This window comes from Oreochromis niloticus, linkage group LG18 (assembly GCF_001858045.2).
Source record: "Oreochromis niloticus isolate F11D_XX linkage group LG18, O_niloticus_UMD_NMBU, whole genome shotgun sequence".
NCBI lineage: Eukaryota > Metazoa > Chordata > Actinopteri > Cichliformes > Cichlidae > Oreochromis > Oreochromis niloticus.
The window spans coordinates 11405154-11430904 of record NC_031982.2 but is presented as its reverse complement, the minus strand read 5'-3'; the positions used below and the strand labels follow the sequence as shown (position 1 = coordinate 11430904).

Sequence of the window (25751 nt, the reverse complement as noted above, 5' to 3'; positions counted from 1 at the left end):
ACAATTTGAATCTGTTTTTAATGTGTTCATTAGCTATACAACGGCTTTGGAGTGGTGCTCAAACAGTGGGGAGCCATTGCAGGCCGACAACCAGTTAAAAATATGAAATAAAACTAATGTGGATAAATATGATTTTTAGTAGAAAACAGACAAGTTCTGGTGATTTTTAATGACAGATAAAAATTATGTTTTGTGGCGTTTTTTCAGCTTGTTTCATTACTATTAGAGTAAATGATGGAGAAACAACACTGCTGGAAATGAACGCTGGTATAGACGTTTAAGTTACTTAGTCTAAAGGAGAGAGCTGCACGTATACAATGAGGGGATGTCTTCTTACATGCAGTCGATTGTGCTGTACCTGAAATGGAGGTCAATTCAGTTAGTTTTTAAAACTCAGACACTGCCCCCTGCTGGACAGAATGTAAACTGCACAACAATGACGTGCCAGCTAAATTTGTGGAAATTCCTTAACTTTCATGCACAACAGTACATCAGAAAACAGCTATATTTAGCCTTGTAAGCTTTGGGTTTTTTTTTCTTTTTTTAAAAAATCTGCTCATCTTTGTCTGGGTAAAAGTAATTAAAGAAATATTTACAGTAGCTGGAGGTTGAAAGGCGAAGCGGAGATGGTTTGGACATTTACACAGGAGTAATGGTGGATATATTTCAAAACTGATGTTCATGGGCATGATAAAGGACATGCAGGGAGTTTGTATGACAGATGAGCATGTTATGGACAGGGTGAGATAATAGATTTTTCCCTGTAATGACCTCTAAAGGCAGTTGGAAGAACTAACATCAATTTACTCTGAAGTAAGAACTCCGATTTTTAGTTCAAAAGTGGCGCACTTTAATTCTTTTGAACTGTAATGGAATGATAGACTTGAGAAGCTGACACTTCATCATAGTAACCAGATATATATATGTACAAGTATTTAGCTTAATTCACATTCAGCGTACAAGAATCGAACAGCCACACCTCGCCTACTACTAACGTATCAATAATGAGTCATTGCTAGTCTCAGGCAAGTTTATGATGGCAGGCTAATATACGAGTTTATTAAAGAACAAATCACACTTAGTATAAAAGAAAGAAGACTTCAAGGATCATTTTCAACTCAAATTTATTTCAAAACATCTGAACAAGCGGTGGGTAGTCCACTGAAAGTGACTGCATCCTGCTGTAGTTGATGCTCCACAGTGTTGGATTGGCAGCTTCAGTAGGCACTGTGAAGACAGAAAAAGTGAAAAAGGGAGAAGGGTTTAAGCCTGTGTTTAAGTCTCATACATTCCCAAATTCAGAACACTGATAACACTCTGAACTGAGCAGCATTAGACATGAGCAGCCTATCGGGAGGACTAAAGAATTCAAACTTCAACCTCTGACCACCACAGGACTGAAAACACTCAATCTTTGTGCAGCTCTGTTACACTTTAACTAGATAAGAGCTTCAGACTAGTGGCCCAGATGCAATTATGACCTAATATTGCAGATATTTGTATTGAGAACTTAGCATTAGGTTGAGTTTAAGACTCATTATGGACATTTCAAAGCCAAAAACAGATTGCCCTGCAATATCATTTACTGCAAGCCATTTTTAATGTTTTTTTCTAACCTTATAAGGTTATATAAGGAATATAAATATTCCTATAGTACATGTTAGTACTATGGGAATATCTTTAACTTTTGTTAACTATATTACAATGGAAAACATTGTCATCACCTCACCTGCAGTGTTTTATCATCCTAAACTGTTCTTGGTTCACTACGTTTTTAATAATAATAATGTTCAGGATCATCAAAGTGCATATTATCCATCAGCACTCTCACTGTGGGCTTCACCAATGCTGACAAGTTTAATGACTCAAAACACTGATCACCTGAGGTTACATGGTCTCACCTATCGCAGCCTCCTGGCTTCTCTTTCAGACTCCAGGAGTGTCAGCACATCTCCCTCTCTGACCGGGCCCTTCACGTTCCTGATGATTGAGCGGTTGCTGTCGTCCATGAACTCAACACGGACCTGGTGGGAAACGGGACCACCCAAAATTTAAATATTAAAATGACTCTACAGCAGACATTTTTCCTCATTTTGTTTTTGTCATGCATCCCTATTTATGTGGCAAGGGAGCAAAGCAATCTTAATTTAAAAATATTTTAAAACTATATTCATTTTGAAATTTTTCAGCTGTTTAAACTATCCAGTTAACACAGAAAATAAATCAGTGGTCATGATCATCAATTTATAGCACAATACCTAAAAATTTATTTTTTGGCATTTTTTAAAAAGTTATTTTTATAATCTGCTTTTTTTTGGGGGGGATCCCTGCTGTTTCTCTGTTTCTCAGAAAACAGTATCTGAGGATCTTACTCTGCAATGCTGTAAAAGCCATCAAGTGAACAACACAAGTGAACGCACATTTTAGTAATAAAGTAAATAGTTAGTGGGCAACACAGTGGTACAGCAGTTTGAATAATCGAAGTATAAATACATGTATTTTAGGTTAACTATAGTCCCCTTTTCCACTAGTACCTACTCAGATTGACTTGGTGATGCTCTCATCACGCCACTGACCAGCCAATCAGTGGCATGCAGTCTGGTGATGCAACATTTTAGTACCTGCTCGGACTGCTTTGGAACCCCGGCCGAGCAGGTAGTGTGACCTAATGGAAAACCCCGAAAACGTTACGAATCAATCCAAGTAGGTACTAAGAGAAAAGGGGCTTAAGTTTGCTATAGATATGAATGTAACATAAATTGCTATCATTAGCCCAAGTAACCGGTACACCCCCACGCTACCCTAAATGACAACTGAGATAAGCTAAGTGGGGGGGACAAAAAAATGGATGAATGAATGCATTAATACATTTTAAAGATAAATCTAGTTTCTCTATTAAACGTGGTTTCCAGTTAGGATCAGTGGCTTGCCTAAGTATGTCATTAGTAGTTAAAATCCAGTTTAAAATTTTGTCCCCCCAAAATAACCTGCCTTATTTCTGGTACAAGAAATCAGGCGAGTCATATTTTGTAGCTTAATCAGTTTTTCATCTTAAACTTTTGATAATAATTCACTCTAGTTTCAGTTAGTTGGTACAGTGGATCTGCCCAGTTTCAGCGTTAGTGACTTTAGTTATAGCACTATGGAGGATATTTATCACCAGCAAAAAATTAAGTTCAGATCAAGTTTTTTTTTGTTTTGTTTCTAAAGAAACAAAAAACGTGACTTGCAGCTAAAGAAAATGTCCAAATTTCAAACAGCCGCCTCATTACATTCTCATAATTAATGTGTAGACAAATTATGTATGACAAAACTAAACTCTTACATTTTCCATCCTAGCCCTTTTTGTATCGTTTCAGGTATTTTTACCTTGATTTATTAATTTAGTTTTTATTTTCACATGAATTTACAGCCCTAGATTGCGTATATCCTTGGCAGTAACTCAAAGTAAGCTTAAACGTATAAAAGGCAAACATTAATCGCAGACATGGTTTGTCCCGGACAAAATTTGAGGTGTTAGCCAAACTAGCATACCTGTGTACATTGTCCCTGGGAACCGGTTCTCCCGAGAACCTTGGTGACCTGAAAATAAAAACACGAGAAACATGAACATCAAATCTCTAAAATCAATATAATACACACATATATATTTAACGAACATAGAGAATCCATAAAACTAAGCATCACGAAAGTACTGCGGCAGCTAGCAGAGACTATAGCATCGACAGGCCTCCATGATAGAAGCACGAGAGCCAAAGAGACGTTTGCTAACTACGACACAAAAAATGGATTTAGCCTAAAAATTTTGAGCCCATTTGAAACAATACTTATTATTGTAGGTATCTAAGTGCTTTATATAATCATTTTCAGCGTTTTATAGATTTTCTTACTCTTGCAAGCTTGATGGGCTGCACGCGGCTGGCGTCCATGTTGTCAGGCTAGACCGGAAAGGAAGTCACGTGGTGCACGGATGGTATATATGGCAACTGTAATTTCTCAGTTTAATTAAATTTTTAATTTTAAATTATTTTTAAATCAAATTACAAGTAAAAGAATATAAACATATGAGTAATAACAACAATACCGAAATTTAATAAAAACTTTTATACATTCGTAGTTACCTCCTTTTCCGGTAGATTGGGAAATACCATTCGAAGCAGCCATGGTAAAAACCTGGGCCAAACCATTATTCACAGAGTTTACAAAACTATTTTAATGTGCAGAAACAGAGAAAGGGATTTGTCTCTGTGTAAATGTATCTTTGTTTTGTGCGTACATACAGACAATTCAAATACTGAGTTACTGGACTAACTACAAATGCTTGGGATGTCAGTCATAAAACACAGCCTATTTATCCAAAGTCAGTATCAAAAAGGTTACTGATTCAGTACATCATTAAATACATTCAGTGTTATATAATGTATATTTTGGTTTTAGTTGGCTTGAGTTAATATTAAAATGAATACTTTGTCAGTTATACCAGTGAGTTATTGTAAAGAGAAACACATCAGTAATAAACAGTGATTTTGTTGTGGAGCCTTACAATACAGTTAAGGGTCTATGCAGAATATACAGAAAACAAAGACATTTTTTATCAGTTATTATTAGTTTTAATGTATTTAACCTTTAATTCTAAAATCAGGCTTGTTGAACTAGTTCAGCAATAGGTCAAAAAGGCCATAGCTGATAGTTTGTGTAATCTACCTGAATATCCTGTGTAAAACCTCTCTGTAGCCTTGTTAGCCATGCAATACTGTCATGACACTGCCCTCTCTGGCTTTCTTCCTCTCTCAGAAGTCAAAGCCTTAAATCACAACACTAATCCTTGTGAACAGTATTTTTAACTTGCGCTGGGACAGAAAGAACAGCAATAGGATTAGAGAATCAGTGAAGAGGCTGAAGCCCTAACTCATGCAGTTGATCTTCTTGCACAGTGACTGAAAAGTACCACAGCTCTTTCTTTGTCTTTATTTCAACCTGGAGGATTTTTTTTAAACCATGGTGATATTTTGCTTGATGTTGTAGATTTAAAGAAAAAATATATGATCATTTTTGTCCAGTGACTTGATTCAAACTTGGCACAAGACATTTTCCACTGATTTATCTTCTGAGAAGCTGTCGCAATGGAGAAGTGGAAAATTCTAAAAAAACGTCGCTCCAGTCTTTTTGCATCTGTAAAACGCGATGCGAGTTTCACGCACAGCATCGAAGAGGAGGAGAGTGAATTCCCCTTTTCACAGGACAGCTCAGTAAAACCATGGACATCTATGGACAACCTTGACACTCCTGGTGACAGAAAAGAGGTGAAAAAAGATGAGAAGAAGGATGCACCAAACCCCTGGCAATCAAACATTGTCAACCTAAATGTGGGCGGAAAGGTGTTTCACATCCCTAAACACTTGGTCCTCCGATACCCAAAGACCAGGATCGGAGTCCTTGCTCTGTGCAATGATCCAGTTAAGCGTCTGACGCTCTGTGACGATTATAATGTTCAGAACAACGAGTTCTTCTTTGACAGGGACCCCATGTTTTTCCATTACATATTTCACTTTTACTGCAGTAATGTTCTGTGGGTGATGGATAGCCTGTGTCCTGTCAACTTTGAGGAAGAGATCTCATTCTGGGGGCTCAAACTGAAGGATACTCCAAGGTGCGCTGTAGATATTTGATATGCACTGTATCTATTGTGGCTTTGTCTGTGGGTATTTAAAAAGTAGCTATGGTAAAGCATTTGTCTGTCTTTCTCAGGTGCTGCCGCATTCTGTTTGAGGAGAAACTGGACGACATCAGAGAACACCTGAAGGTTAACCAGGAGCTCATTGATGAGATTAAACCTCACCATGATGACGAGGGCTACAAGACCATGTTTCTTGGAGACTTTCGTAAAGCACTTTGGGACTTGATGGAGAATCCTTACTCCTCACTGTCAGCCAAAGCCTTTGCAGTGTTTTCCAGTCTCTTTGTGCTTATCTCTATCGTTGCCATGACTCTGAATACAGTCCAAGAACTTAGGCAGTACAAACTTGCAGGCAAAACCTACATGGAGTGGGTGGAGGTTAGTTCTATCCTTTTCTTCACGTTGGAGTACTTTCTGCGACTACTCACCACATCAAACATCAAGCATTTTGTGAAGAGCGCCCTCAACTTTGTCGATTTGGTAGCCGTCATGCCCTACTTCCTCCAGATCATTTTTGAGACTTTTGTGTTAGACTCTGAAGACATCAGTGCTCAGGAGGATTTGAAGGCCATGTCGAGAGTCAGCAAAGTCAGCAAGGTGCTCAAAGTGGTCAAGCTCATGCGCATCTTCCGTATCTTGAAGCTTGCCCGTCACTCCACCGGCATGAGGGCCTTTGGCTTCACCATCCGCCAGTGCTCTGAACAGGTATGAAGGGAATAAACAACAAACACAAATGCTGGTAACATCTGAAGGCCTTTGAATAACATGGCAACTCGTAAGTAAGGCTCTGAAGAGACATACGAGGAACAGGAGGTAGTTTTATGTGAAAGTCACCACTAGGAGAAGAGAAGTGGAGAAGAAGTTTATGATAGTGTTACAACAGGATATCACAATCTATTTAAATGTGCATATTTTATTTCTTGAAGAGAGAGCTTCAAGAGCCTATGATAAAGAACAAAATCCACCTACCAGCAGCTCTAAACTTCACTAATGTAACATAATATCACATTTATTAATTTTGCATATCGTGTGTTTAAAAGCGATTAATTGAACAAAGCTTACACAGCCCGTCGAGTGCAGAAATGTCAGGAAGGCTTTATAGTAACATCTCAAATTGTCATATTACTGGATGCAAGCCCCTAAAATAGTAACTGCTTTATAGTTTCATATAAACAAGCGCTGTCGTTGACGTGCTCTGTTCTGTCGTGCTGCAGGTGTGCTGTCTGTTTCTCTTCATCGCCATGGGCATCTTCACCTTCTCTGCTCTGATGCATTCTGTGGAGGTGGATCAGCCCGGGACACCTTTCAGCAGCATACCGGATGCCTGGTGGTGGGCTGCGGTGAGTACGGGACAAGCTCTACGTCCAGTAAAGTTCTATTATGTTTGGGATGCTTGCTACAAATGCAGTATAGCCAAAACATCAGATTTGGTTTTTTGTGTCTTTTAGTGATTTCTATAAAAGTTTTAGCTTTCTGGGAATTATTTCTTCTTTTTAATGGCAGCTGTGATGATTTTGTAAATTATTTTTGAAAATATTTTCAAGTCCAATTTTTAGGTCCAGCCACACTGATGATGTAACCCTACTTATAACACCACAGTTGCTCCACATCTTTTCATTATGAATGGGGCAATTAATGTTTTACAGCATTTAGAGCGTGTAGCCGGCTCTTACCGGCTGCCACTCAGCTTCTTCCGGATCAATTAACTCAGTTATGAAGCTTGGTAAGCTCTTCCTCTTGACAGCGCTGAAGGGAAGCTCAGTTGGGGTGTGTCAGTATGATCAAGCAGTGCAGTGCATTTCGGGTGTCAGGGATTAGGTCTATCTGGATTTGTGCTGCCTGCTTAGTCAGACCAAGACAAAGATTCACAGTACAGATCATGTTCTGTGCTATTTTTATGCTTTTAAAATGCAGTAAACACTGATTATATTCAAGAGCTCAAACACAGTCTTCTTTAGTGAATTAATGGTTGGCTAAATAATATTCTGAAATTGTCTCTCTTGCAGAAAAACTTACTAACTATAATAAATGTAGGATTTGCCTTTGTGTAATTCTTACCCAAAGTATCTTCCATAATTGGTACTATATCTGACATGAAGAGAAAGGTGTGGAGCAACTCCAGGGTCACATAAACTTGATATAAATTATCTAGCCTATACAGATGTGGAGAATGGCTACTGGTGGCCACCAAGCTGTCATATGGTTAAACAGTAACTTATGCTGAGCACTCTTCTGATTGAGTTCATTGTCTGGATGCCACAATATATGTTCACTCATGTGTGTATAATAGAAACCCAAATTTGCTTTCAAGCTTCATATATAAACGATCAATGTTTAGAGGTATGAACATCACACCATTTCTAGGAAGTTTCACATGGGTCACACTGTGTCACCAGCCTGGTACTCTGTGTGTCTTTCAGTATCATCTGAGGACATGGTTTTCATTTATCTGGTGGCAGCTGTGAATTTATACGTGTCTAATTCCCTCTAATGCTGCGTAATGCGTCTCATTTGTAGCCAGACAGAGTGATTGAATTCAAGAAATATAAAATGTAGCACTACTTTCCTGGAAGGTTTTTTGAGCCTATTTATTCCAAACTTCCAAAATGTCAGTTTATGAGTACAAAAAAAAGCATTTTAATTACTAGATTCACCTAAAGTAATGGATACAAAGTGCGTGGGGCCAGGTGAAAGGCAGGCACTGTGAGGATTAAACGGAAAACTTCTTCGGCTCTTCTCTTGATCCCTACGTAAATCTACACGAGAGAGTACTGGCTTTGAGTAATTTTATGGAAGCTGACACTATTCCTTTCTTCCTATAGGTCAGCATCTCTACTGTGGGCTATGGAGATGTTGTCCCCATCTCCTACCTTGGCCGCTGTGTGGCATTCGGCTGTATCTCCTTTGGCATCATCCTTAACGGCATGCCCATCTCCATTCTGTTCAACAAGTTCTCCGACTACTATGCCAAACTGAAGGAGCAGGAATTCAACTTTTCCAACACAGTGCGCACCTTCCAGCTCAAAAAACGTCTCAGGCGTAAGTTTGACAGCTGCTTCGAACCCCGGCCGGAGGACTCGGATGATGAGATACACTATCGGCCCAGCGGCAGGCAATTTACCCACGAGATCGAGGAATAGGAAAAGTTGCCTAGTTGTGACCTCAGTAACCCTAAATGGCCTTATCACCCTTGGGTATACAAAAGCAAAAGACTCCATCTGCCTCTAAGTCTCAGCCTATGTGATTTAATAAAAATGATCTGATGGGGGAAAGCAGAAAGCTGAGCCAAGCATTAAGCCTCAGCTTTGCAGTAGGTACTGTTTTCACACTATGAGCGACGATTCCTCTGTCAAATGGACAAGATGCTCAGACTAGACAACTTCTTATGTGTTTCCACAAATAGCACACGGCTACAACTAATGCTCACTCAACAGAAATAGATGCTTGACACAAGGAGGTCAAGCAGTGACAATATGAATGAAGCAAAACTACTCCTATATCATTTTGAAGAGACTACTGTCATTGAAAGTGCTATTAATGAACAGTTTTGAGTGACTACATAGTCTCTTACATTTTACTTTGATGCTCAGCAAAAAAGAAATTGTACCTTCAACCTCTAACTAGTGCAGCTTTGGCCATTACCAGCATGTACCGCCACACATCATGGCGGCTTTTAGTCACCATTTGTTTGACTGCAATAAAAACATTTTATTTATGTGTGCATCTGAGAAAAACTATAACACCATCAATGAAAAGTTCTCACATTTGACACAATTTATGTTTCATTGAAGTGGCATACCTATCGAAAAAGCACTCCCTCTTTTTTTTTGTCCAGTCACTCCGTGTGGTCTTGAAGACACCCAAGTAGGGTGAGAGATATAGCAGCGGGTGTCAGTATACCGATCAGGAGCCTCAGTGTAATTTGGTTGTCAAGGATTAGTAGGATTTGTGCATGTGCTTCCTACCTAGTCAGACAAGGGGAAAAGTCAATCAAGTACTGTGCTATTTTGGTGACAGAAGGAATCTGATCAGGTGTACACAGACAGGATGTATTTAAATACTTACAAACTATTTTTAATAGACGTACAATAGAGGCCTCCAGCATGGCGATTTTTCATTCCTACTTACACATGGGCAGTGATGCCTATATCTGTCATCCAACAGCTCAGAATTTGTCGTGATCCCTGCGGCGAGAGAGAATTGAACTTTCCGTTCTTGACCAGGAGATGTCAGGATCAATCATGGTCTAAGCCTTGTCGTCACACTGTGATGCTATGATTAGATCATAAACCCAAGTCTTGCCCTGGGCACCAGAAGACCAGCGTTATAACGTATTAAACAAACATACAAAAACTCTTCGCGGATACAGACACCACAGTTTTCTTGGCTCATGTGCTCGACACTGGTTTTAAATAAGAGGGACAGATAGAGGGGATTAGAAACAAGTTCTCTGGTTAGTCACGATAGATGCCGTGGGAGTTACACTCCATTTCCAACTGCAGGAATATTGTGTTGTGCCTCTGCTCATGAAAGACATCCTGAACATCCATTTTACAGCAGACTGTGACTTCATCCATTTGAATAATAATCAGAGACAATGAATCATTAGTGACTGATGTTTCCTTGTCATTAAGTTTTGTGCAAGTGCACTAATTAATGAGAGAACGATCAAATGTAGTGTCAGATGTCTCTAATTTACCCTCTGATCAGGGGTTAAAGTGGTCCGGAACTCTGGCACCTTCAGTTATCGAGTTATCTGATAGGACGTTTAATACAAAACACTGTCAAACAGTTCAGTTTTCATGCTCTGCAGTCTTTCTGGTCTTTCTGGTCTTTCTGGATGATTCTGATGCCACAGACGGGGTAGTTCACCACATGATCCCGTCTGCACACGTCCTTTTTTCCGTCCCATCCCTGTCAATAAAGTTGTGTTTGTGGTACAGAAGAGGAGTGAGCATAAAAAGGAATAATTTTAATAAGTGGCAGGTAATTACAAATTCAACGTTTCAAACAGCTCAACAGATTTAATGCACAAGTTGTTCCTGTGCAATTTGGATCTCAACCTGTCTGCTAGCTAGAGGTATAGTGGCTGTATTTTTCAGTGATGACAAAAAATCTCTGAAGAACAAAAGGAATGTTTCTATGGCGACTGACATGATTTCATTTGGAAATTTAAAGATTACATGTTATATCATTCATTTAAGATTTTTTTAATCAGACACTGTTTCTGTGCATGATGTGTGGCTGAAGTTAGCTATTTCACTTTCTGAAGTGTTTTAAAAAATGAATTGAAGGATAATAATTCCAAAGTTTATACTGGAAAGTAAGTACAGGCTAAACAGGGTAGTTTGCAAGTGTTGTGGTTCAGTTTACAGCGAGGGAGAAACACGTGACTCAGTTATGATAGAATTTTGCGGCAGTGAAGACAGTGGTGGAAGTGTAGCTTTCAGGGGAGAAAGCTTATAAAACATCATTTGTGTACAAAGTCGACAAATTTTTAGGTGATTTTTATCAGACTGGATGGTTACATTTTTATGATATTGCCTGAAAGAAACAACAGTTCCAGCAAGTTTCAATTTTGAAGATAAAGGTAAAAGAGGAAGGGCACATCACAATTACTTCATTACAATATACTTATTTCAAACTCAAAAACAAAAATGAAAAAGTCCATTTATTTGTCATTAAAAATTATTGTCTTTCAGCAGACCTCGCTTATGCAAAATTAGTTAATGTAAAAGAACCTTAAAGTCCTTATTTATTAGTGGACACCCATCTTATCTTTCTGAGGAATGAAGCGAATACTATTACAGAATTTAGGTAGTGACTGTTGGTTTTACTGTGTCGTCAGCATCAATTACACCTCAAGAGTATGGCTGTATCACATGACTCAGCCAGAAGGAGAGAAATCAGAAAATTTAGAAAATTTAGAAGGTTAACGCATAGCAGTAGTGGACAAGAAGAGGAAGCAATGGATCAACAATCTGAGAAGCTTGAGAAATACCAAGGGCTGAGTTAGAAAAAATGTGAGGGTGAAGGCAAAAGTGGTCCTCATACATATATATATATGGCATATGATAGAATATCAGCAAAAGAGGAAACAATGAGTTATGATAGGTTGCAGTAAAGCTTTGATTCCACTGTGGTGCAGTAGGCAGTACCATGATGAGGTAAACACACTCAGCTTATTTGACATCTGCAAACTGACTGACATCTGTGTGTGCTGGGCTAAATGGTTGAAAATGTTAACACACAGCATCACCCTCAGCAAGAAATAAAGGGCAAGAATCTGTGAAGGCGAAAAAAATAAGCAACTGAGACCGGTGCTTTGCTCTGAGCACAGCAGCTGAGAAAAACAAACAGGCCACTGCCTACCAGTGATATCGTCATTAGAGGTTAAAATGCTAATCATAGCCAGAAGTCCATTTTAGATGTTAAAGTGTCACCTTTCATATTGTTCATCTGTGCCAGAGATATGAAGCAGTCATCTCTGGTATGATTAAGCAACTACAGTATAGCCACAGGGTGACCATGTGTGTGAACAGTTGCGTCACTATCCTTGACATCTCCTTTTTCCGGTCACGCTTGCTTCCAATTAGATCCCATCCTTCATGATGTGTTAAGATAAGATGCTAAAGGGACTCGTATTCAAGGAAAATATTTTAACCACAAGTCAGCACTTTTCAAGCATGCATACTTAGATGTAATGAGTGTTAATATAAAAAAAGAAATACTTTGTGTCGCATTAAAAACTGTATGCTGTGAGCAGGATTTATCAGCAAAACTGCTATAAACTGCTTAAAATTAATCAGGGGCCAAACCCAGATTAGATTCTGCACAATGCAATATAAACAAACAACAGGAAAGATGACTAAAAGCAGAAAAGCTAATCAAATATAAGCACTGAGTCTTTGTTTAAATACAGCTAAAGTGGACAGTGGTGGATGCCCATATTAAACATGGTCACAGGTTCAAATACAAAAGTCAGCGTATGTATATATGCATGCACTTCTTTCTATGTGTAAGTAACCACCAACCTTCAGACTGGGAAAGGACTTGCTCTTTCTCCCTCATAATAATAATAATACAATAATAATACTCCTTAAAAAAAAGAAAAGAAAAGAAAGAAAAGCAGCTTAACAAAAGTAAAAACAGAAGTAGTGACTTGTTACTTCCACCCAGAAAAACAAGATCAGTGCCAGAGCAGATTTTTATCTCAATGAAAGCTTCAGCCTTGAGATTTCACTTTGATGCTGAGCTCTTGATCAGGACATGCTTTTCCTTCACCAAGGCTGAATGTAACTTTTGAGCAGCCTGTGGCCACTACACACACTCCCTATATAAACCCCCTCAAATTCCCCAGGTCACTCATTTTCTGCCTTTGCCGACCAACCGAGGAGCAGTACCACATCATACAATGCCAGCTGCTAGGTGTTTGGTGTCTCTCGTGGCGGTGCTAGTGGCTGCAGTGTGTGTGGCACATGCACAGGAGAGGATCAAGATGTGTGGACGAGAGCTGATACGTCTGGCCGTCTCATCCTGCGGCAGCTCCCGGGTCAGGAGAAGCATCCCGGATTTAGGACTGGGAAAGAATCAATATGCTTCTCTCTGTAAGTACTTAAACAATGTTTTATTTGTGTTTTCATGACATATATGAAAGGTAAACAGGGAAAGATGTACTCTTGGTTCTTGCCATCAAAATTTTGCGAGATATTTTGGGGATGAAGCTGCACGTTTACAGTGATCTCTCTAAATCCCAGATGTGTTACCTCTGCGCAGGGGAGCAGATCTCCTCCACAGAAGAGTACCTGGCTTCAGAGGCTGTCCGCACGGCTTCGAGGGCAGACGTGGAAAAGGACGCCGTCTCCTTGGCTCCTCACCTTCTGTCCTCTCGGATCAGGCGAACTGCTGGAAAAATATCTGATATTTGCTGTGAGAAAGGATGTAGCATGAAGGAGCTGATACAGTTTTGCTAAATGAAGCTGGTCGCATATCAGAACGAGTTAAGCTATTGTCTTCAGAGTTTGATCTGTGCTGGGCAATCTGTTAGTGATCCTAAATGTACTTGGTGATATTTATCTATGACATGTAACAGTACCAAAGATAAAACTGGAGTGCACACAGGATTTTGTTATTTGATTTATTTTTTTATCAATGCAAATATAGTATATTAACTGAACTGATATTACTGGACAGTCAGTCCATAAGAAATCACAAAAGTCGCAGAATCAAACCCTTATTTTCTCAGACCTAACAAAGATGACAATAAATACTACTCCCAATGGAGTGTTCCCATAAAGGTTTCAGTTACTGCTTGTGTCTTATACACTAATCTGCATCAACGGATTTGCTGACCCAAATCTTACGCATTTATGATAAGTAAACAAATGCAAGCGTACAAAAAACTTCAGATGCCACAGAATCATTTTAACACTTGAGCTGTTTTTCTGCTGTATATGCATACTGGTATATATTAAGATCCATGTAAGTTTCAGTGTGAGTGCAGTTTACTGGTGCCAAAAGAGCTAAATCGGATTGAGGCTATTGGCCTAGCCATTGAGCTATTTAACAGAAATAATCTTTGTAACCCGGCCTGTGCCTCACACCGAGGAGTGTATAATTCTCTCAACGGATAATCAAATGTGCCGCTGATTAGCTGCCACTCTATACTGCAGCCTGCGCCGAATGACTCCTAATAGCAAATGAAATCAGCCTACAGTGACTGATTGGTTAATTTGTTTTAATTGAGGGAAGAATGGATTGTGCTGTACGTACGATTTGTTTTTGCGTAATTGGTTTTATTTGCTGTGTTATCAGACAAAGCACGCAAAGATGAATGCTAAAATTAGATCAACTTGTTAGCAGATTATATTGTTAGAAAGGTTTTAACCGAGATAATCAGAGAATACAGCACACTAATAATGCCTGTGACAATTGGTTTAATCCATCAAACAATAATGAAATTAAATTAGAAATTTTGGGTTCAAACTGAATGCATGCATTTAGGATTTGTCAGCCATCATACTACAGTATTAGTAGCATGATGGCCCATGCTTATAGTAATGTGCAAAAGTCTTGAGCCACCCAACATTTCTTTATATTTTCTTAGAATTGGCCAGACTGAAGCAATAGTTCTCCAGATTTTCTGAAGGACTTTGAGTTATTCTTTGGATGTTTTTCATTCATTTTTAGTCCAGTCATTGTACCTGACCATTTGAAATTTTATTTTTAGGCTTTTTTTGTTGATTCTATGAAAAATATCAAGGATGACACAGTTTGACAAAGATAAAGTAATTAGGTGAAAACTTGGCATATCTCAGAGTGCTGTGCAGTGTGATAGGCATGAAAAACTATCTGCAGAACACGACTAGTATCTGAAAGTGATGTCTTTAAGAAGTAGGGAAAAAAAATCCAGCAAAGATCTGACACAGGACCCGTGTATCCTGACCCTTCAGTTGATCATCCACTGTTCACTGAAGCCTTATCAGAGACAGAATAATGAAATTAAGTTAGAAATTTTGGGTTCAAATCTTCAAAAATAAGTATGGAGGAGGCCAGGATAAACACAGTGTCTGCTGAGTGTCTGCTGCCTGCATGCAGCGCCATCATATGACAACAACTTTATTTTTCAGCATGACTACAACCCCAAACACACTGCCAATGCAGTGCAAGAATCCCTGCACAGAAAAACACACAGTGGATCACTATCAGTCATAGACTGGCCTCCCCAGAGCACGCACCTCAACATTATTTATAATGTTCACAGAGAACAGAACAAAAAGCACTCAGCATTGAATGTCAGATTAGAGAACTGTTCCTCCAGAATAACTAAAGAAACATGAAAGCTGACTAAGACAGAGAATGTTGTGATACCCAATTCTCCTGTTGAAGCTTGTTAGAACTATACAAACACATATTTTCCATTTTCCTAACAAACTATAAAGAAATGAGGTATGGCTCAAGCCTTTTGCACAGTACTATATGTATATAAAATGGGTATGAAAGGAAAGAAATGACCAAACAAACACTACAGTCACCCCTCATCTTTTTTTAAAAAATTTACACGCAAGTTATCTGGAAAAAACTATGTAATTTTTTCCTAATTATAAGATAATTCCAAAAAACATTCTCCTGCACCCACAAATTCATTGCTGTTAGTCATCATAATTTGCACAAAAGGAGCGTACAAATATAATTCAGCTTGTACAATATTACTAATATTTGCTGTCCTGCAAAAAGGGAGAGAAAAGCATAGTCGCAGTTTTATAGTTGCCCCACAGTAGGTCATTAAAATTACTAGCAGGTTACTGACTGAAGTAAAATGATTCACAATCCAATTTAAGTAGCACACACATGAACTTTTAAATAAAACGCATATAAGCTAGGGCAGTGATTTGACAGAAGTTTGATGCAGTGTCTCATGCTAACCAGCAGAGAGTGACAGATATCAGATTTTAAGCGAGGTGCTACACTGCTTTCTCCCACTTGACATTACCACCCACCCATCGCTCTGTGCACGAGCTGGTTAATTCTGTCAGGTTAAGGGTGTCGCGTTTTTGTTTTTGTATCCATCCCATTCTTTTCTCGTGTATTTCAGCCACATCTCCTGCTGCGATGATCAGCCTCTCGCAGCTCATTATCGTAAAATGCTCAATCACCTCGAGTGATCCTTTATCTCCTTGTGACAAGAGGGAAAATGTGATCAGAGGACACTTCTAGGCCTTATGCAGTGCCAACATGAGATGACAAACGCACGGCTGCAGGGGGGCCCCTCTGGTGGGCTTCTCTCCATGCCTGTTTTGTCAACTGAGAAGCTGCTAAACCAAATATGGAAAATGAAATCAGAGCCTTTATCTCTCCTTCTGCCTTTCTATCTCTTTGTGTCTAATTTCAGTGAGCGGGAAAAGCAGCAGGGCAGAATAGCACCTTTGCTGAGTGCCAGCAGAGCAGCTACACGGCTCACACATGAGCACACAAACACACACACACGGTAGGCAAGAGTGTGTGTGTGTGGACTTGTGGGTGTCAATTTGCATGTAAATGAAATGGCTCTCAGTGCTCTTGTTTCCAACAGTAAAAGTGTCAAGGCTAAAGATGCCATACTTTGTGAATGTGTGTGTGTGTGTAGAGGTTTCATGTTTTCATGTGTCGATGTTTGCATATGTCTATGTGCTCCGCATAATCTGTGTGGGCGTACGAGACCGGGAAACCCATTTGAAGTCTGTGGCTGCGCTCGTCTGTTTTTGTACCAACGCGCATGTGGTTTGTGCAGGTTTGTGACCAGCGAGCACATGTGGGTGTGCAGAGGGGAGCAGAAGTCAGGACAATGACTGACATGTCTGTTTTTGTGAGTCCTTCATTGTTAGAGCTCCAAGGCGTGCTTTTACGCAACATAAGCTGTCAGACGTTATGTCAAAGAAATCCTCTGTGACAGGCTGTGCGTCTTGATTCACACGGCAAACCTGAAGATGAGGTTTACTCCGCGATTGTCATATTCCCCCTTTTATGGCATAGATCGGCTCTGCTCTGCTCCAGAATGTGGAAACCGTGTGAATGATTGATCCTGTTCTCAAAGATCCCAGATTTTATTTTAATGGATCATCTGCATACGTCTGTGCTAATAACAATGCTAATATTAGTGTTTGTGGGAAGTTTTCTGAATGCTGTTAATAATATCTCAAGCACTCAGGATTTCCCATCAAATTCTCATTATTCCAGTCGTAACTTTGTTAATCATTCTGTGTTTTTTGGGGTATTTTTCTCAATTTTGTCACAATACTTCCTACTAATTCAATGTTAATGGACGGTAGAGAAATTTAGTCTGTTTATGATGCAGACTTACACACAATGATATGATAGCAGAGCTGGCCATGTGAGGGTTAAAACTAATGTGTAATAACAGTATAGCTCTATATCCGTTAAATTTGGATTTAACAAATTGCTTGTTTTGCATTGCAAGGTGTAAACTGTAACTCCAGTAATATGTGAAAATATGCTCAGCAGCTAATTCATAGGTACACCTTGCTGGTACTGGTTGGGACCCCCTTCTGAACTCCTTTTTTTCTTGATGGCATTGATTCAACGAGGTGCTGGAAACATTCCTCTGAGATTTTAGTCCATGTTGAAATGATAGCATCGCACAGTTGCTGCAGATTTGATGGCTGCAAGGCTACAATGTCAATCTCCCAATGCTCTCAAAGATGCTTCATTGGACTGAGGCCTGATGAAGCTGCTCTCTTTTTCAGACTATCCTCTATAAACCCTAGAGATGGTTGTGCATGAAAATCCCAGTAGATCATCAGTTTCTGAAATACTCAGACCAGTCCTTCTAGTATTTACCACCACACCACCACATCCAAAGTCACTTAAATCAGCTGTCGTCTCAATCATGTCGACATGCCCAAGTGCACTGAGTTGCTGTCATGTGACTGGGTGACTAGTCTTTCATGTCAACAAGCGGTTGAAAAGGTGCACCGAATGAAGTGGTCGGTGAGTGCATGTGTAACATAATACTTCAGATATGCAGACTGTGTCTTGAACTGGCAGAGCTTCTTACAGCTCCTCCCTTATTCACAAAGGGTCACCACGGCAGGTAGCTCTGCATACTTCATTTGGCAGATTATTTGTTTTAGATCAGATGGTCTTCCTTACACAAATCCCAAGGAATATATGTCTCCTCCTGGGCTCAAACAAGGGATGGCTCACTTTCTAGCAACTGTGCAAACCACTGCAGCATGGAGCCAGACACAGATAACAGGAAACATTTCACTCTATCATATGACAGACGCAAAAAATGAACAAACTAACAAGATTTAACATATGAAAAGTTGTAACTTCTAATCATCTACATACCTTTTTTAAAAAAGATTTATTTATTTATTTGCTGTACCGAAGAAAAAGCAATAGAACATGAGCAGGAGAAAGTGGCACATGCAGCCAGAACTATAACAGATATGAGTAACGATATCGGACAAACCGGTGCTCTTTGTGCTGTGATAGAGAAAAACACCCCTCCCCTGCTCCTGTTTTCTGCAATTTACTATGCAGAAACTTATTTATCACTCACTGTTCCACTGTTGTTCTGCATCCAGCTAGTTCTTAAAACGAATTTAATGTTTGCTTTATTTAAGGTCAGCTCCAAAGCTTCACTTTAATCAAATCTGAAATCATTATGCGGTCATGAGGACTCTGTAAACCAATAAACACACCATCAACTGAGTTTACGCGGTCCTGAAAGTTCTAAAAAAAGATAAGATATCTTTCAGACCTATCCCTAGTTCATCTGCAGAAAACCATTTCCTAACATCATCCCATATACTGTGAAACTTTGTTATCCTTCCATCTGCTGCATCCACCATCCACTGCAAAATGATGGGTCTGTCTTCTCCTCTGCTCGGCAGCATTTAGATGGCCTGACCAGCAGTGACAGCTTCAAGAGCGCTGTGCAATCAGACTGCTCCCATGGGAAGCACATTGTTGTTGGGTGTTCTCTTATCTCCTGTCATCTGGGATTTATATTTCCCTATCTTTAGCGTTGTTACTATGAGATAAAGCAAATAAACCACAGTTTTTCCAGAGAAAAACAGTAGTGAAGAAGTACCGCTGTAATGTTTTTTGCCCATGTTCAAACCTTTTTTTTGCAGATGCTTCTATTTCTCAACTGCACGCCATGATTCAAATCAGACAACTCATTTTACATTGTGGACACATTCAGCTGGACCAGTGAAGCTAAATGATAAAGAACAAGTTCTGGTAGACTGTCCTGTAACTATAAAATATTAAGTTTTCTTTTATTCATAAAAAATGTCCTTTACTGTGGACTCACTGTAAAACGCAACAACAACAAAAAAAAAAAATACAACAACAGAGAAAAAATAGATATTTCTATATTAGAATGGAAAACAGCAACTTTTCTGCCATTTAATTGTGGAATGCATTACTTAATTACTTTGGTGGGAGTAGGGGGGTCTTTATTAATAGGAAAAGTTGTCAAACTTATAAAAAATACAGGTAACAGTTCAAAATCTATGCTTTATTTTACATTTTCCAAAAGCCTATACAAATAGTGGTTATCTATGAGAGAGATATAGCCACAGAAATTCTTTCTTTGCAGTGCTTGTTAATATTTTGTCATCAAGTGCTTTGGGCCAGGAGTGTCAGTATCCTTCAGTTTCATTCCTCTGAAACTTAAATGTCCTCAGATTTTCACTGCCCACGGCCCCCAAACCAAAGCCAGTTATTACCTCAGCTCCCTTAATTACTTTCTCGCCCTATATGGTCCGTCATATGCTCGTTATTAAAGCCCCTTAATCTGTATAGTGGAAGACAAGATGCACATGCAGCAAACACACACACACACACACACACACACACACACACACACACACACACACATACAGACATCAACTGCCACTTTGTCACAACCTTGGGGCCACTGGGAGGTGGTGAAGCTGAACTAATAGAGTTGAACTGGTAGAGGGCAGTGTGGCAGCAGCAGCCACTAAAGTAACTGCAGGCAGGTTTTCTGCAGCTGCAGAGCTCAGTGCCACAGTGCAGCACAGATAAAGTGATGCTCCAGTCTACCGCTTACAGCTGAGTGTAATGCCACTGCTGAATAATTAAAAACCTACTTATTTGTGTGCATTTCTATTTAAGATAGTATTATGTAAAAGTTTGATCATTTATTACTTTTATTAGTTAGTTAGTCCAGAGAGGGACAGAAAATAGCAGATATCTGTCCGGCTACATGTAAGCCCTCAAGCTACTCACTGACGTTACTAAATAGCTTTGCATTTAACATATAACATATAAAAATAAACTAGGTTTTAGTTATTTTTTGTCAGCGAACATTTCTTTTTTTGTTTACAAGGATTACATTTTAAAAATTATTAGTCATGTTACTAACACCACAAAGTACTAAAGTGTAAGTATTTTGCTCTATTTAGGTAGGAGCAGAGTCTGGCATTTGTGAGCTGTATACTACTTTTTAAAATAGATGCATAAATAAATTTTCAATAAGTACTCAAATCAGAATTACTGGAAAGTTTCCAGGTGTAAGCAGACTTCCCATAATTTGCGGTAAACAAGAAGAAGAACAACAAATCTGTCCATACCTATAATTTTTTAATAAGCACTCCTTATGTTTATCTAGGACAGTATTTCTCAACTAGGTGTACTAGCACCCCTATGGGTACTTCAGAGTACTGCATGTAGTTTTTTAAATGTTAATTTAAAAAAATGTTAGTCAAGCAGAATTCAAATGAATAAGCACAATAATTACCTGTTTTTGTGTGAGATTAAAAATAAAATATTCAAAGAAAAAAATGGTTGACTGTGTCCTTTGTGTCTGAAAGTTGTTCTCCTGGTACCTGTGTGGATAACCCAGCTTCCTCCCACAGTCCAAAGACACGCACATGTTACGTTAACTGGTGATTCTAAGTTGGCTGTAGGCTGGCTGAAAATGAACGTGAATGGTCATCCATCTTTCTGTGTTAGTGATAGACTGGCAAACCTGTGCAGGGTGTATCCGGCCTCTCACTTGACCTCTTGCCATACGACCGAGTAAATTAAAGAAAACTCATTTATGGTTGAAAAGATAAAAAACCCCCAACAACAACAAATAAAAGATTGTTAAAAAAAAGGTGAACTTTACAATTTTTTGAGTCACTTTCTGTAACAACTCTAATCAAAACTAAGTAGACTGTAAAAGAGTAAAAGAGTTTCAGCACCTAAAAATGACACAGATCCTCAGTGCTGAATAAATAAGCGCAGCAGAAGTTATTTATGTGGTTTTCTAGCCTTTCACTCAGCAACTTGCAGATTGATTTTTATTTTTAGAACACCTCCCTGCTCACCGTGATAAGGGGGGGTGCACTCAGAGAATCCTGCGTGATGTCATAAATGTGATGCGGTGCTTCTCACCTGGTAGCGTCTAATCTGATGCAATTACCACATGACACTCTGTAAAGCTTAGCTGTTACACAGATGCAGGAGGTCTGAGGTGGGGGGGGGGTTCCCATGTGAAGCTGAAGCTAATTGGATGAAGCGCCAAGACCCAGCAGTCGTCTCATGTGTGTATGCATGCGTGTCCGTCCACACCACGTGTTTGCAGACGTTGAAATGTAGAAGGCGGAGTAACCTTCTCATAATTGCCGGGCACGGTAGTGACACAAGCAAAACAGGAGATTAGGCTCCAAGCGCAATGAAGAAATAGAGAATTGATTAAGATGGAAAATGCTTGTCAGAGTGTGTGTGTGTGAGTGACTGAGTGAGTGAAAAGGCTACGAGGAGAAAAACGATCAGGGAGAGAGGGAGAGAGAGGGAGACAGCGGTGGGCAGGCCCAGAAAAGCGATTACTCCAGCTGCTCTTTCACAGCTGCTCCCAATTGCTCCAGTGCACCTCTTTCTCTCCGTCCATCACTCCCTCTGGCTCGTCCCTCCGTACGCTCATGTGTGACTGGGCTGTTTGTAGCTGATGTAATCTTGACAAAACACTCCACGGTGGGAGTACTTAGCTGACGTGCAACCGTCTCAGTGATGTACGTTTTAAAGACGCCGCTGTGCGGATGCAGGAGAGGATAGTTCTTGATGGAATAGTAAAACAGAGTTAAAAGATGTAGTGGGGAAATCAATGCTGGGAAGGCTGTCTTGGCAAATAAATGTTATTTGAGATCCTTGCTCTATTAAGTAAAATAAAACACATTAAATGTTCCACAAAATCGTGGCTCACGCACAAACATGCGGGCTCTTTTCCCGTCCGCTCGTCTCTTTTGAAATTCCTGTCACTATTGTTGTCAGCCGGGTCCGTCTCAGTGGTGGGGGGTGGCTGTTAAAACATGAGCAGTCCATTCAGTACGCTTCACCTAATCAAAGCTAAGCTGCTTGTGTAACTTCCAGTTCTCCAGCCCATCAGGATGTGTGATAAAGACAGACTGAGAGACATGAGCTTCCTGGCAAGCTGAGATGTGATGAGTCTGCGCGTGCATGTTCCATGTGTTTTTTGTGTAACACACTTTGGCCTTTGCTTGCCTCTCTCTCCCTCTGTGCATGTGTGTGTGAGAGAGAGAGTCAGTGCATTACTTAAGCCCAGAGGAGTTGAACAACAGCAGGTAGAGTATCTTAATACAGTGAGGTACCTTTTAAAAAAATTGAAACGCTGGCTCTTTGTCACTTCTACTAAGTCGACCCATTAACAAATATAATAGCTTAATTGTTCAGGGTTTGGCCCCCATGCATTAAACGCATCACTAAAGAAGTTTTCACCTGAGCCTGGGAAGTGAAAATGAAGAAGAGGGCTTATATTTCTACTTTATAAATGAGAATAAAGGCCATTACACAGCATGTTGCAAAAAGTGACACAAAATTCAGTACTGTTTGGCTCCAAACTTGTCATGTGACGTACATAAACACTAAATGTGGTTAGTTTTTGCTGAATATTTGCCCTGAAAGAAAGCACTGTAAAAAAAAGAAAGAAAGAAAGGAAAATGGCATCAAGCAATGATGAGCTGTGTTTCTGAACAAGAAATAGAAGAATCTGATATTCTGGGTTCATCCAATTCTCACGCGAAAGCAGCAGCAGTGAGAATCTCATGGATTGATCCAGGAGTTGAAGCTGTACCACGACTGCTTTCGTACAAATTTCAGGATGTCAGTGAGACAATTTGAACTCTGGTTGGGAACACATCTGAGGAGGTAGAGAAATAATTTCAGAGAGCTGACTGACCCAGAGCAGTGTCTAGCTGTGTGTCTGAGGTAAAATGGTTATTATTTTACTTTTGGTATATTCTGTACAGGTGCGAGTTTTGAGCTACAAGAGCACTTGTTGTCAGATGTGGTGGTCTGATGATTCCAAAGACGGAAAAGTCAAGCAAGCTTGGTCTGAAAAAATAAATTCTGCACATTTGTCCACCAACATTATGATATTGTGCAAAATGTTAGCATGGATTTTACACATCCAGTATGTAATGGGGGGGGGATGCACTTCGATAGTTCATCTAACAAACAAACACAGGAGTACTTCCCATAAGTCTGACCTGTATTGACACATCTGTTTAGTGTCCTCCTCATTCATAATGGTTACCATGCTTGCTGCAGAATGGTAAAAATGGTAAATGGCCTGTATTTGTATAGCACCTTACTTAGTCCCTAAGGACCCCAAAGTGCTTTACACTACATTCAGTCATCCACCAATTCACACACACGTGATGGCAAGCTACATTGTAGCCACAGCTGCCATGGGGCGCACTGACAGAGACGAGGCTGCCGGACACCGGCGCCACCGGGCCCTCTGACCACCACCAGTAGGTAATGGGTGAAGTGTCTTGCCCAAGGACACAACGACTGAGACTGTCGGAGCCGGGGCTCGAACCGGCAACCTTCTGATTACAAGACAAACTGCCAACTTTTGAGCCACGATCGCCAGAAGCACTAAACTACTGTGAACCGAATGATTAGCTAAACTGAGACTGCACAGCATTTCCTTATTGGCAATGTGGGTGTTTTAAGGTTTTCATTACCAAATTGTGTAAATTAGTGTGACATTGTCTAAATGTAACAGTGGAATTCAGCTGAGGGGGCAGAGTGACTTTACTACTTGGCCTTGGACCCCTGACTCCCTCTATAACCAGTGGAATACATGTGTGGGCGTTACTTATTTAAAATACAAAATATGAGTAACTGTAGTCTGTTACAGTTACCACTTAAATAGGTGATAATTAGAATACAGTTACTTTTTTGAAATAAATGGATTACACGGCAGTAATTTCCTGTTTCATATGTTAGGCTATCCCCTCTCTATCCACTCTCTAATTTTGGTAATTTCACACATTGTCGGAAATCCTAACAAAACACGCAATAAGAGGCTCTAATGTAAGCGTCCTGTTAATGTTGGTGGCGTCAGTTACACAGTGGACCTGGAGCCAGTATAACAGAGCCAGCAGTGTATGGGCAGGAATGCATTTCTTACTTGAAAATTCCAATGCCAAACTCTGTTTGCCAGCAACCGAGCTGCTCTCAGCATCAAAAGACTCCACCTCCAACCTAAACAAACATCTGGAAGTAAGTTCTTTTTTAAAAACTAACGTTAGCCTACTGCAGCTACCTTGTTTTAGTTGTGGTAGTTACCTGGGTTATGTGTCACTTCAGTATCTTCGATGTACTATTGCTGAGTGATTTATAACTATTCATGAAGGCTGCATTACAACCTGCTAGCTGCAAATAATCATGTGCAGTTTTGAAAGTAGACAGAAAGAAAATATATTACTGATACAGAAATAGTTTTCTATACGAGATCACTGCAAATAGTGCAGCCTTACCTAATGTCCACCCTAATGTTACTCGGTTTATATTAAGATTTAAAAATTTAGTTGGTATTGCTTTCAGAACTGCACATGAATATTTGTAGCTAGCAGGTTGTTAATGCTATCCATCAAGTCTAACAGTCTGCGGTCTATGAACTAAGCCCAGCTAACGTCAGCTAACAACGTTAGCTCGCTGGCAAGTAGGCTTCAGTAATTGTAATAAAAATCACACAGCAATAACACATTCATGTAGTTGTAAAAAGCATGACAATATATTAAGTAATCCAAAGTATTCAGAATACGTTACTCACAGTGAGTAACTTAACGGAATACATTACAGACTACATTTTGGGCCATGTATTCTATAATCTGTAGTGGAATACAGTTTAACACTTAGCACTTCTTCCATACACTATATTGCCAAATGTAACGACTCCCCCATCTAAATAATTGTGTGTTCACATCACTTCCATGGCCACATGTGATCAGTTTATGTTAGTTAACTAGTAACAGAACAAATAACTCAGGGGAAAATAAGGACACTAAAACCAAAAATCAGACTACGGGGATCACTTTTGTACTGCCTCTGGCAGCAACAATGAGTTTTTTCTTAAGAAGCCAAGGATGTACTGTCCACTTTCACTGTCTGTCGCTTTAGCAGTAATTGGCTCTTTGTTGTTTGGCTAGCTGCACTCAAATAGGAAAATCCACCTGTTAGCTGTAATTTTTGGTTTTGTAAAGTGCTTTACGTGTGGACTGTGTGGAGGAAAGACTGTTTG

At 39.7% G+C, this 25751-nt stretch overlaps 3 protein-coding genes across 4 annotated transcripts; 2 read left to right on the top strand and 1 right to left on the bottom strand.

Moving 5' to 3' along the window:
• Nucleotides 1-1107: 1107 nt before the first annotated feature.
• rps28 (ribosomal protein S28) lies at nt 1108-4017 on the bottom strand. 2 transcript variants are annotated; one of them, XM_003437770.4, is made up of 4 exons: nt 3891-4017; nt 3535-3582; nt 1882-2024; nt 1108-1227 (listed from the first exon to the last, which is right to left on the bottom strand). In XM_003437770.4, the coding sequence occupies exons 1-3, from the start codon at nt 3927-3929 to the stop codon at nt 1902-1904; spliced, it is 210 nt and encodes a 69-aa protein (XP_003437818.1). In that variant the 5' UTR covers nt 3930-4017; the 3' UTR covers nt 1108-1227; nt 1882-1901. The 2 variants fall into 2 exon arrangements, with proteins under 2 accessions (XP_003437818.1, XP_003437817.1); XM_003437769.4 differs by having other exon boundaries at nt 1902-2024; nt 3891-4014.
• Nucleotides 4018-4247: 230 nt separating this feature from the next.
• Nucleotides 4248-13130, top strand: si:rp71-39b20.4 (potassium voltage-gated channel subfamily V member 2). The gene is made up of 5 exons (XM_003438007.5): nt 4248-5650; nt 5749-6382; nt 6892-7017; nt 8500-10663; nt 13038-13130. The coding sequence occupies exons 1-4, from the start codon at nt 5124-5126 to the stop codon at nt 8815-8817; spliced, it is 1605 nt and encodes a 534-aa protein (XP_003438055.1). The 5' UTR covers nt 4248-5123; the 3' UTR covers nt 8818-10663; nt 13038-13130.
• On the top strand, nt 13008-13800 carry insl3 (insulin-like 3 (Leydig cell)). Its single transcript, XM_003437771.5, has 2 exons — nt 13008-13284; nt 13454-13800. Exons 1-2 carry the CDS (start codon nt 13092-13094, stop codon nt 13648-13650), a joined length of 390 nt encoding a protein of 129 aa, XP_003437819.1. The 5' UTR covers nt 13008-13091; the 3' UTR covers nt 13651-13800.
• Nucleotides 13801-25751: the final 11951 nt, after the last annotated feature.

What these genes read in the sequence shown, in the direction of transcription:
- si:rp71-39b20.4 (XM_003438007.5), top strand. Translation starts at nt 5,124, where the DNA reads ATGGAGAAGTGGAAAATTCTAAAAAAACGTCGCTCCAGTCTTTTTGCA. An exon ending in TCCGCCAGTGCTCTGAACAG is followed by an intron (nt 6,383 to 6,891) that starts GTATGAAGGGAA and finishes GTCGTGCTGCAG; the next exon opens with GTGTGCTGTCTGTTTCTCTT. An exon ending in ATGCCTGGTGGTGGGCTGCG is followed by an intron (nt 7,018 to 8,499) that starts GTGAGTACGGGA and finishes TTCTTCCTATAG; the next exon opens with GTCAGCATCTCTACTGTGGG.
- insl3 (XM_003437771.5), top strand. Translation starts at nt 13,092, where the DNA reads ATGCCAGCTGCTAGGTGTTTGGTGTCTCTCGTGGCGGTGCTAGTGGCT. An exon ending in GAATCAATATGCTTCTCTCT is followed by an intron (nt 13,285 to 13,453) that starts GTAAGTACTTAA and finishes ACCTCTGCGCAG; the next exon opens with GGGAGCAGATCTCCTCCACA.
- rps28 (XM_003437770.4), bottom strand. Translation starts at nt 3,929, where the DNA reads ATGGACGCCAGCCGCGTGCAGCCCATCAAGCTTGCAAGA. An exon ending in AGCCCATCAAGCTTGCAAGA is followed by an intron (nt 3,583 to 3,890) that starts GTAAGAAAATCT and finishes TTTTATTTTCAG; the next exon opens with GTCACCAAGGTTCTCGGGAG. An exon ending in CCCAGGGACAATGTACACAG is followed by an intron (nt 2,025 to 3,534) that starts GTATGCTAGTTT and finishes GTTTCCCACCAG; the next exon opens with GTCCGTGTTGAGTTCATGGA.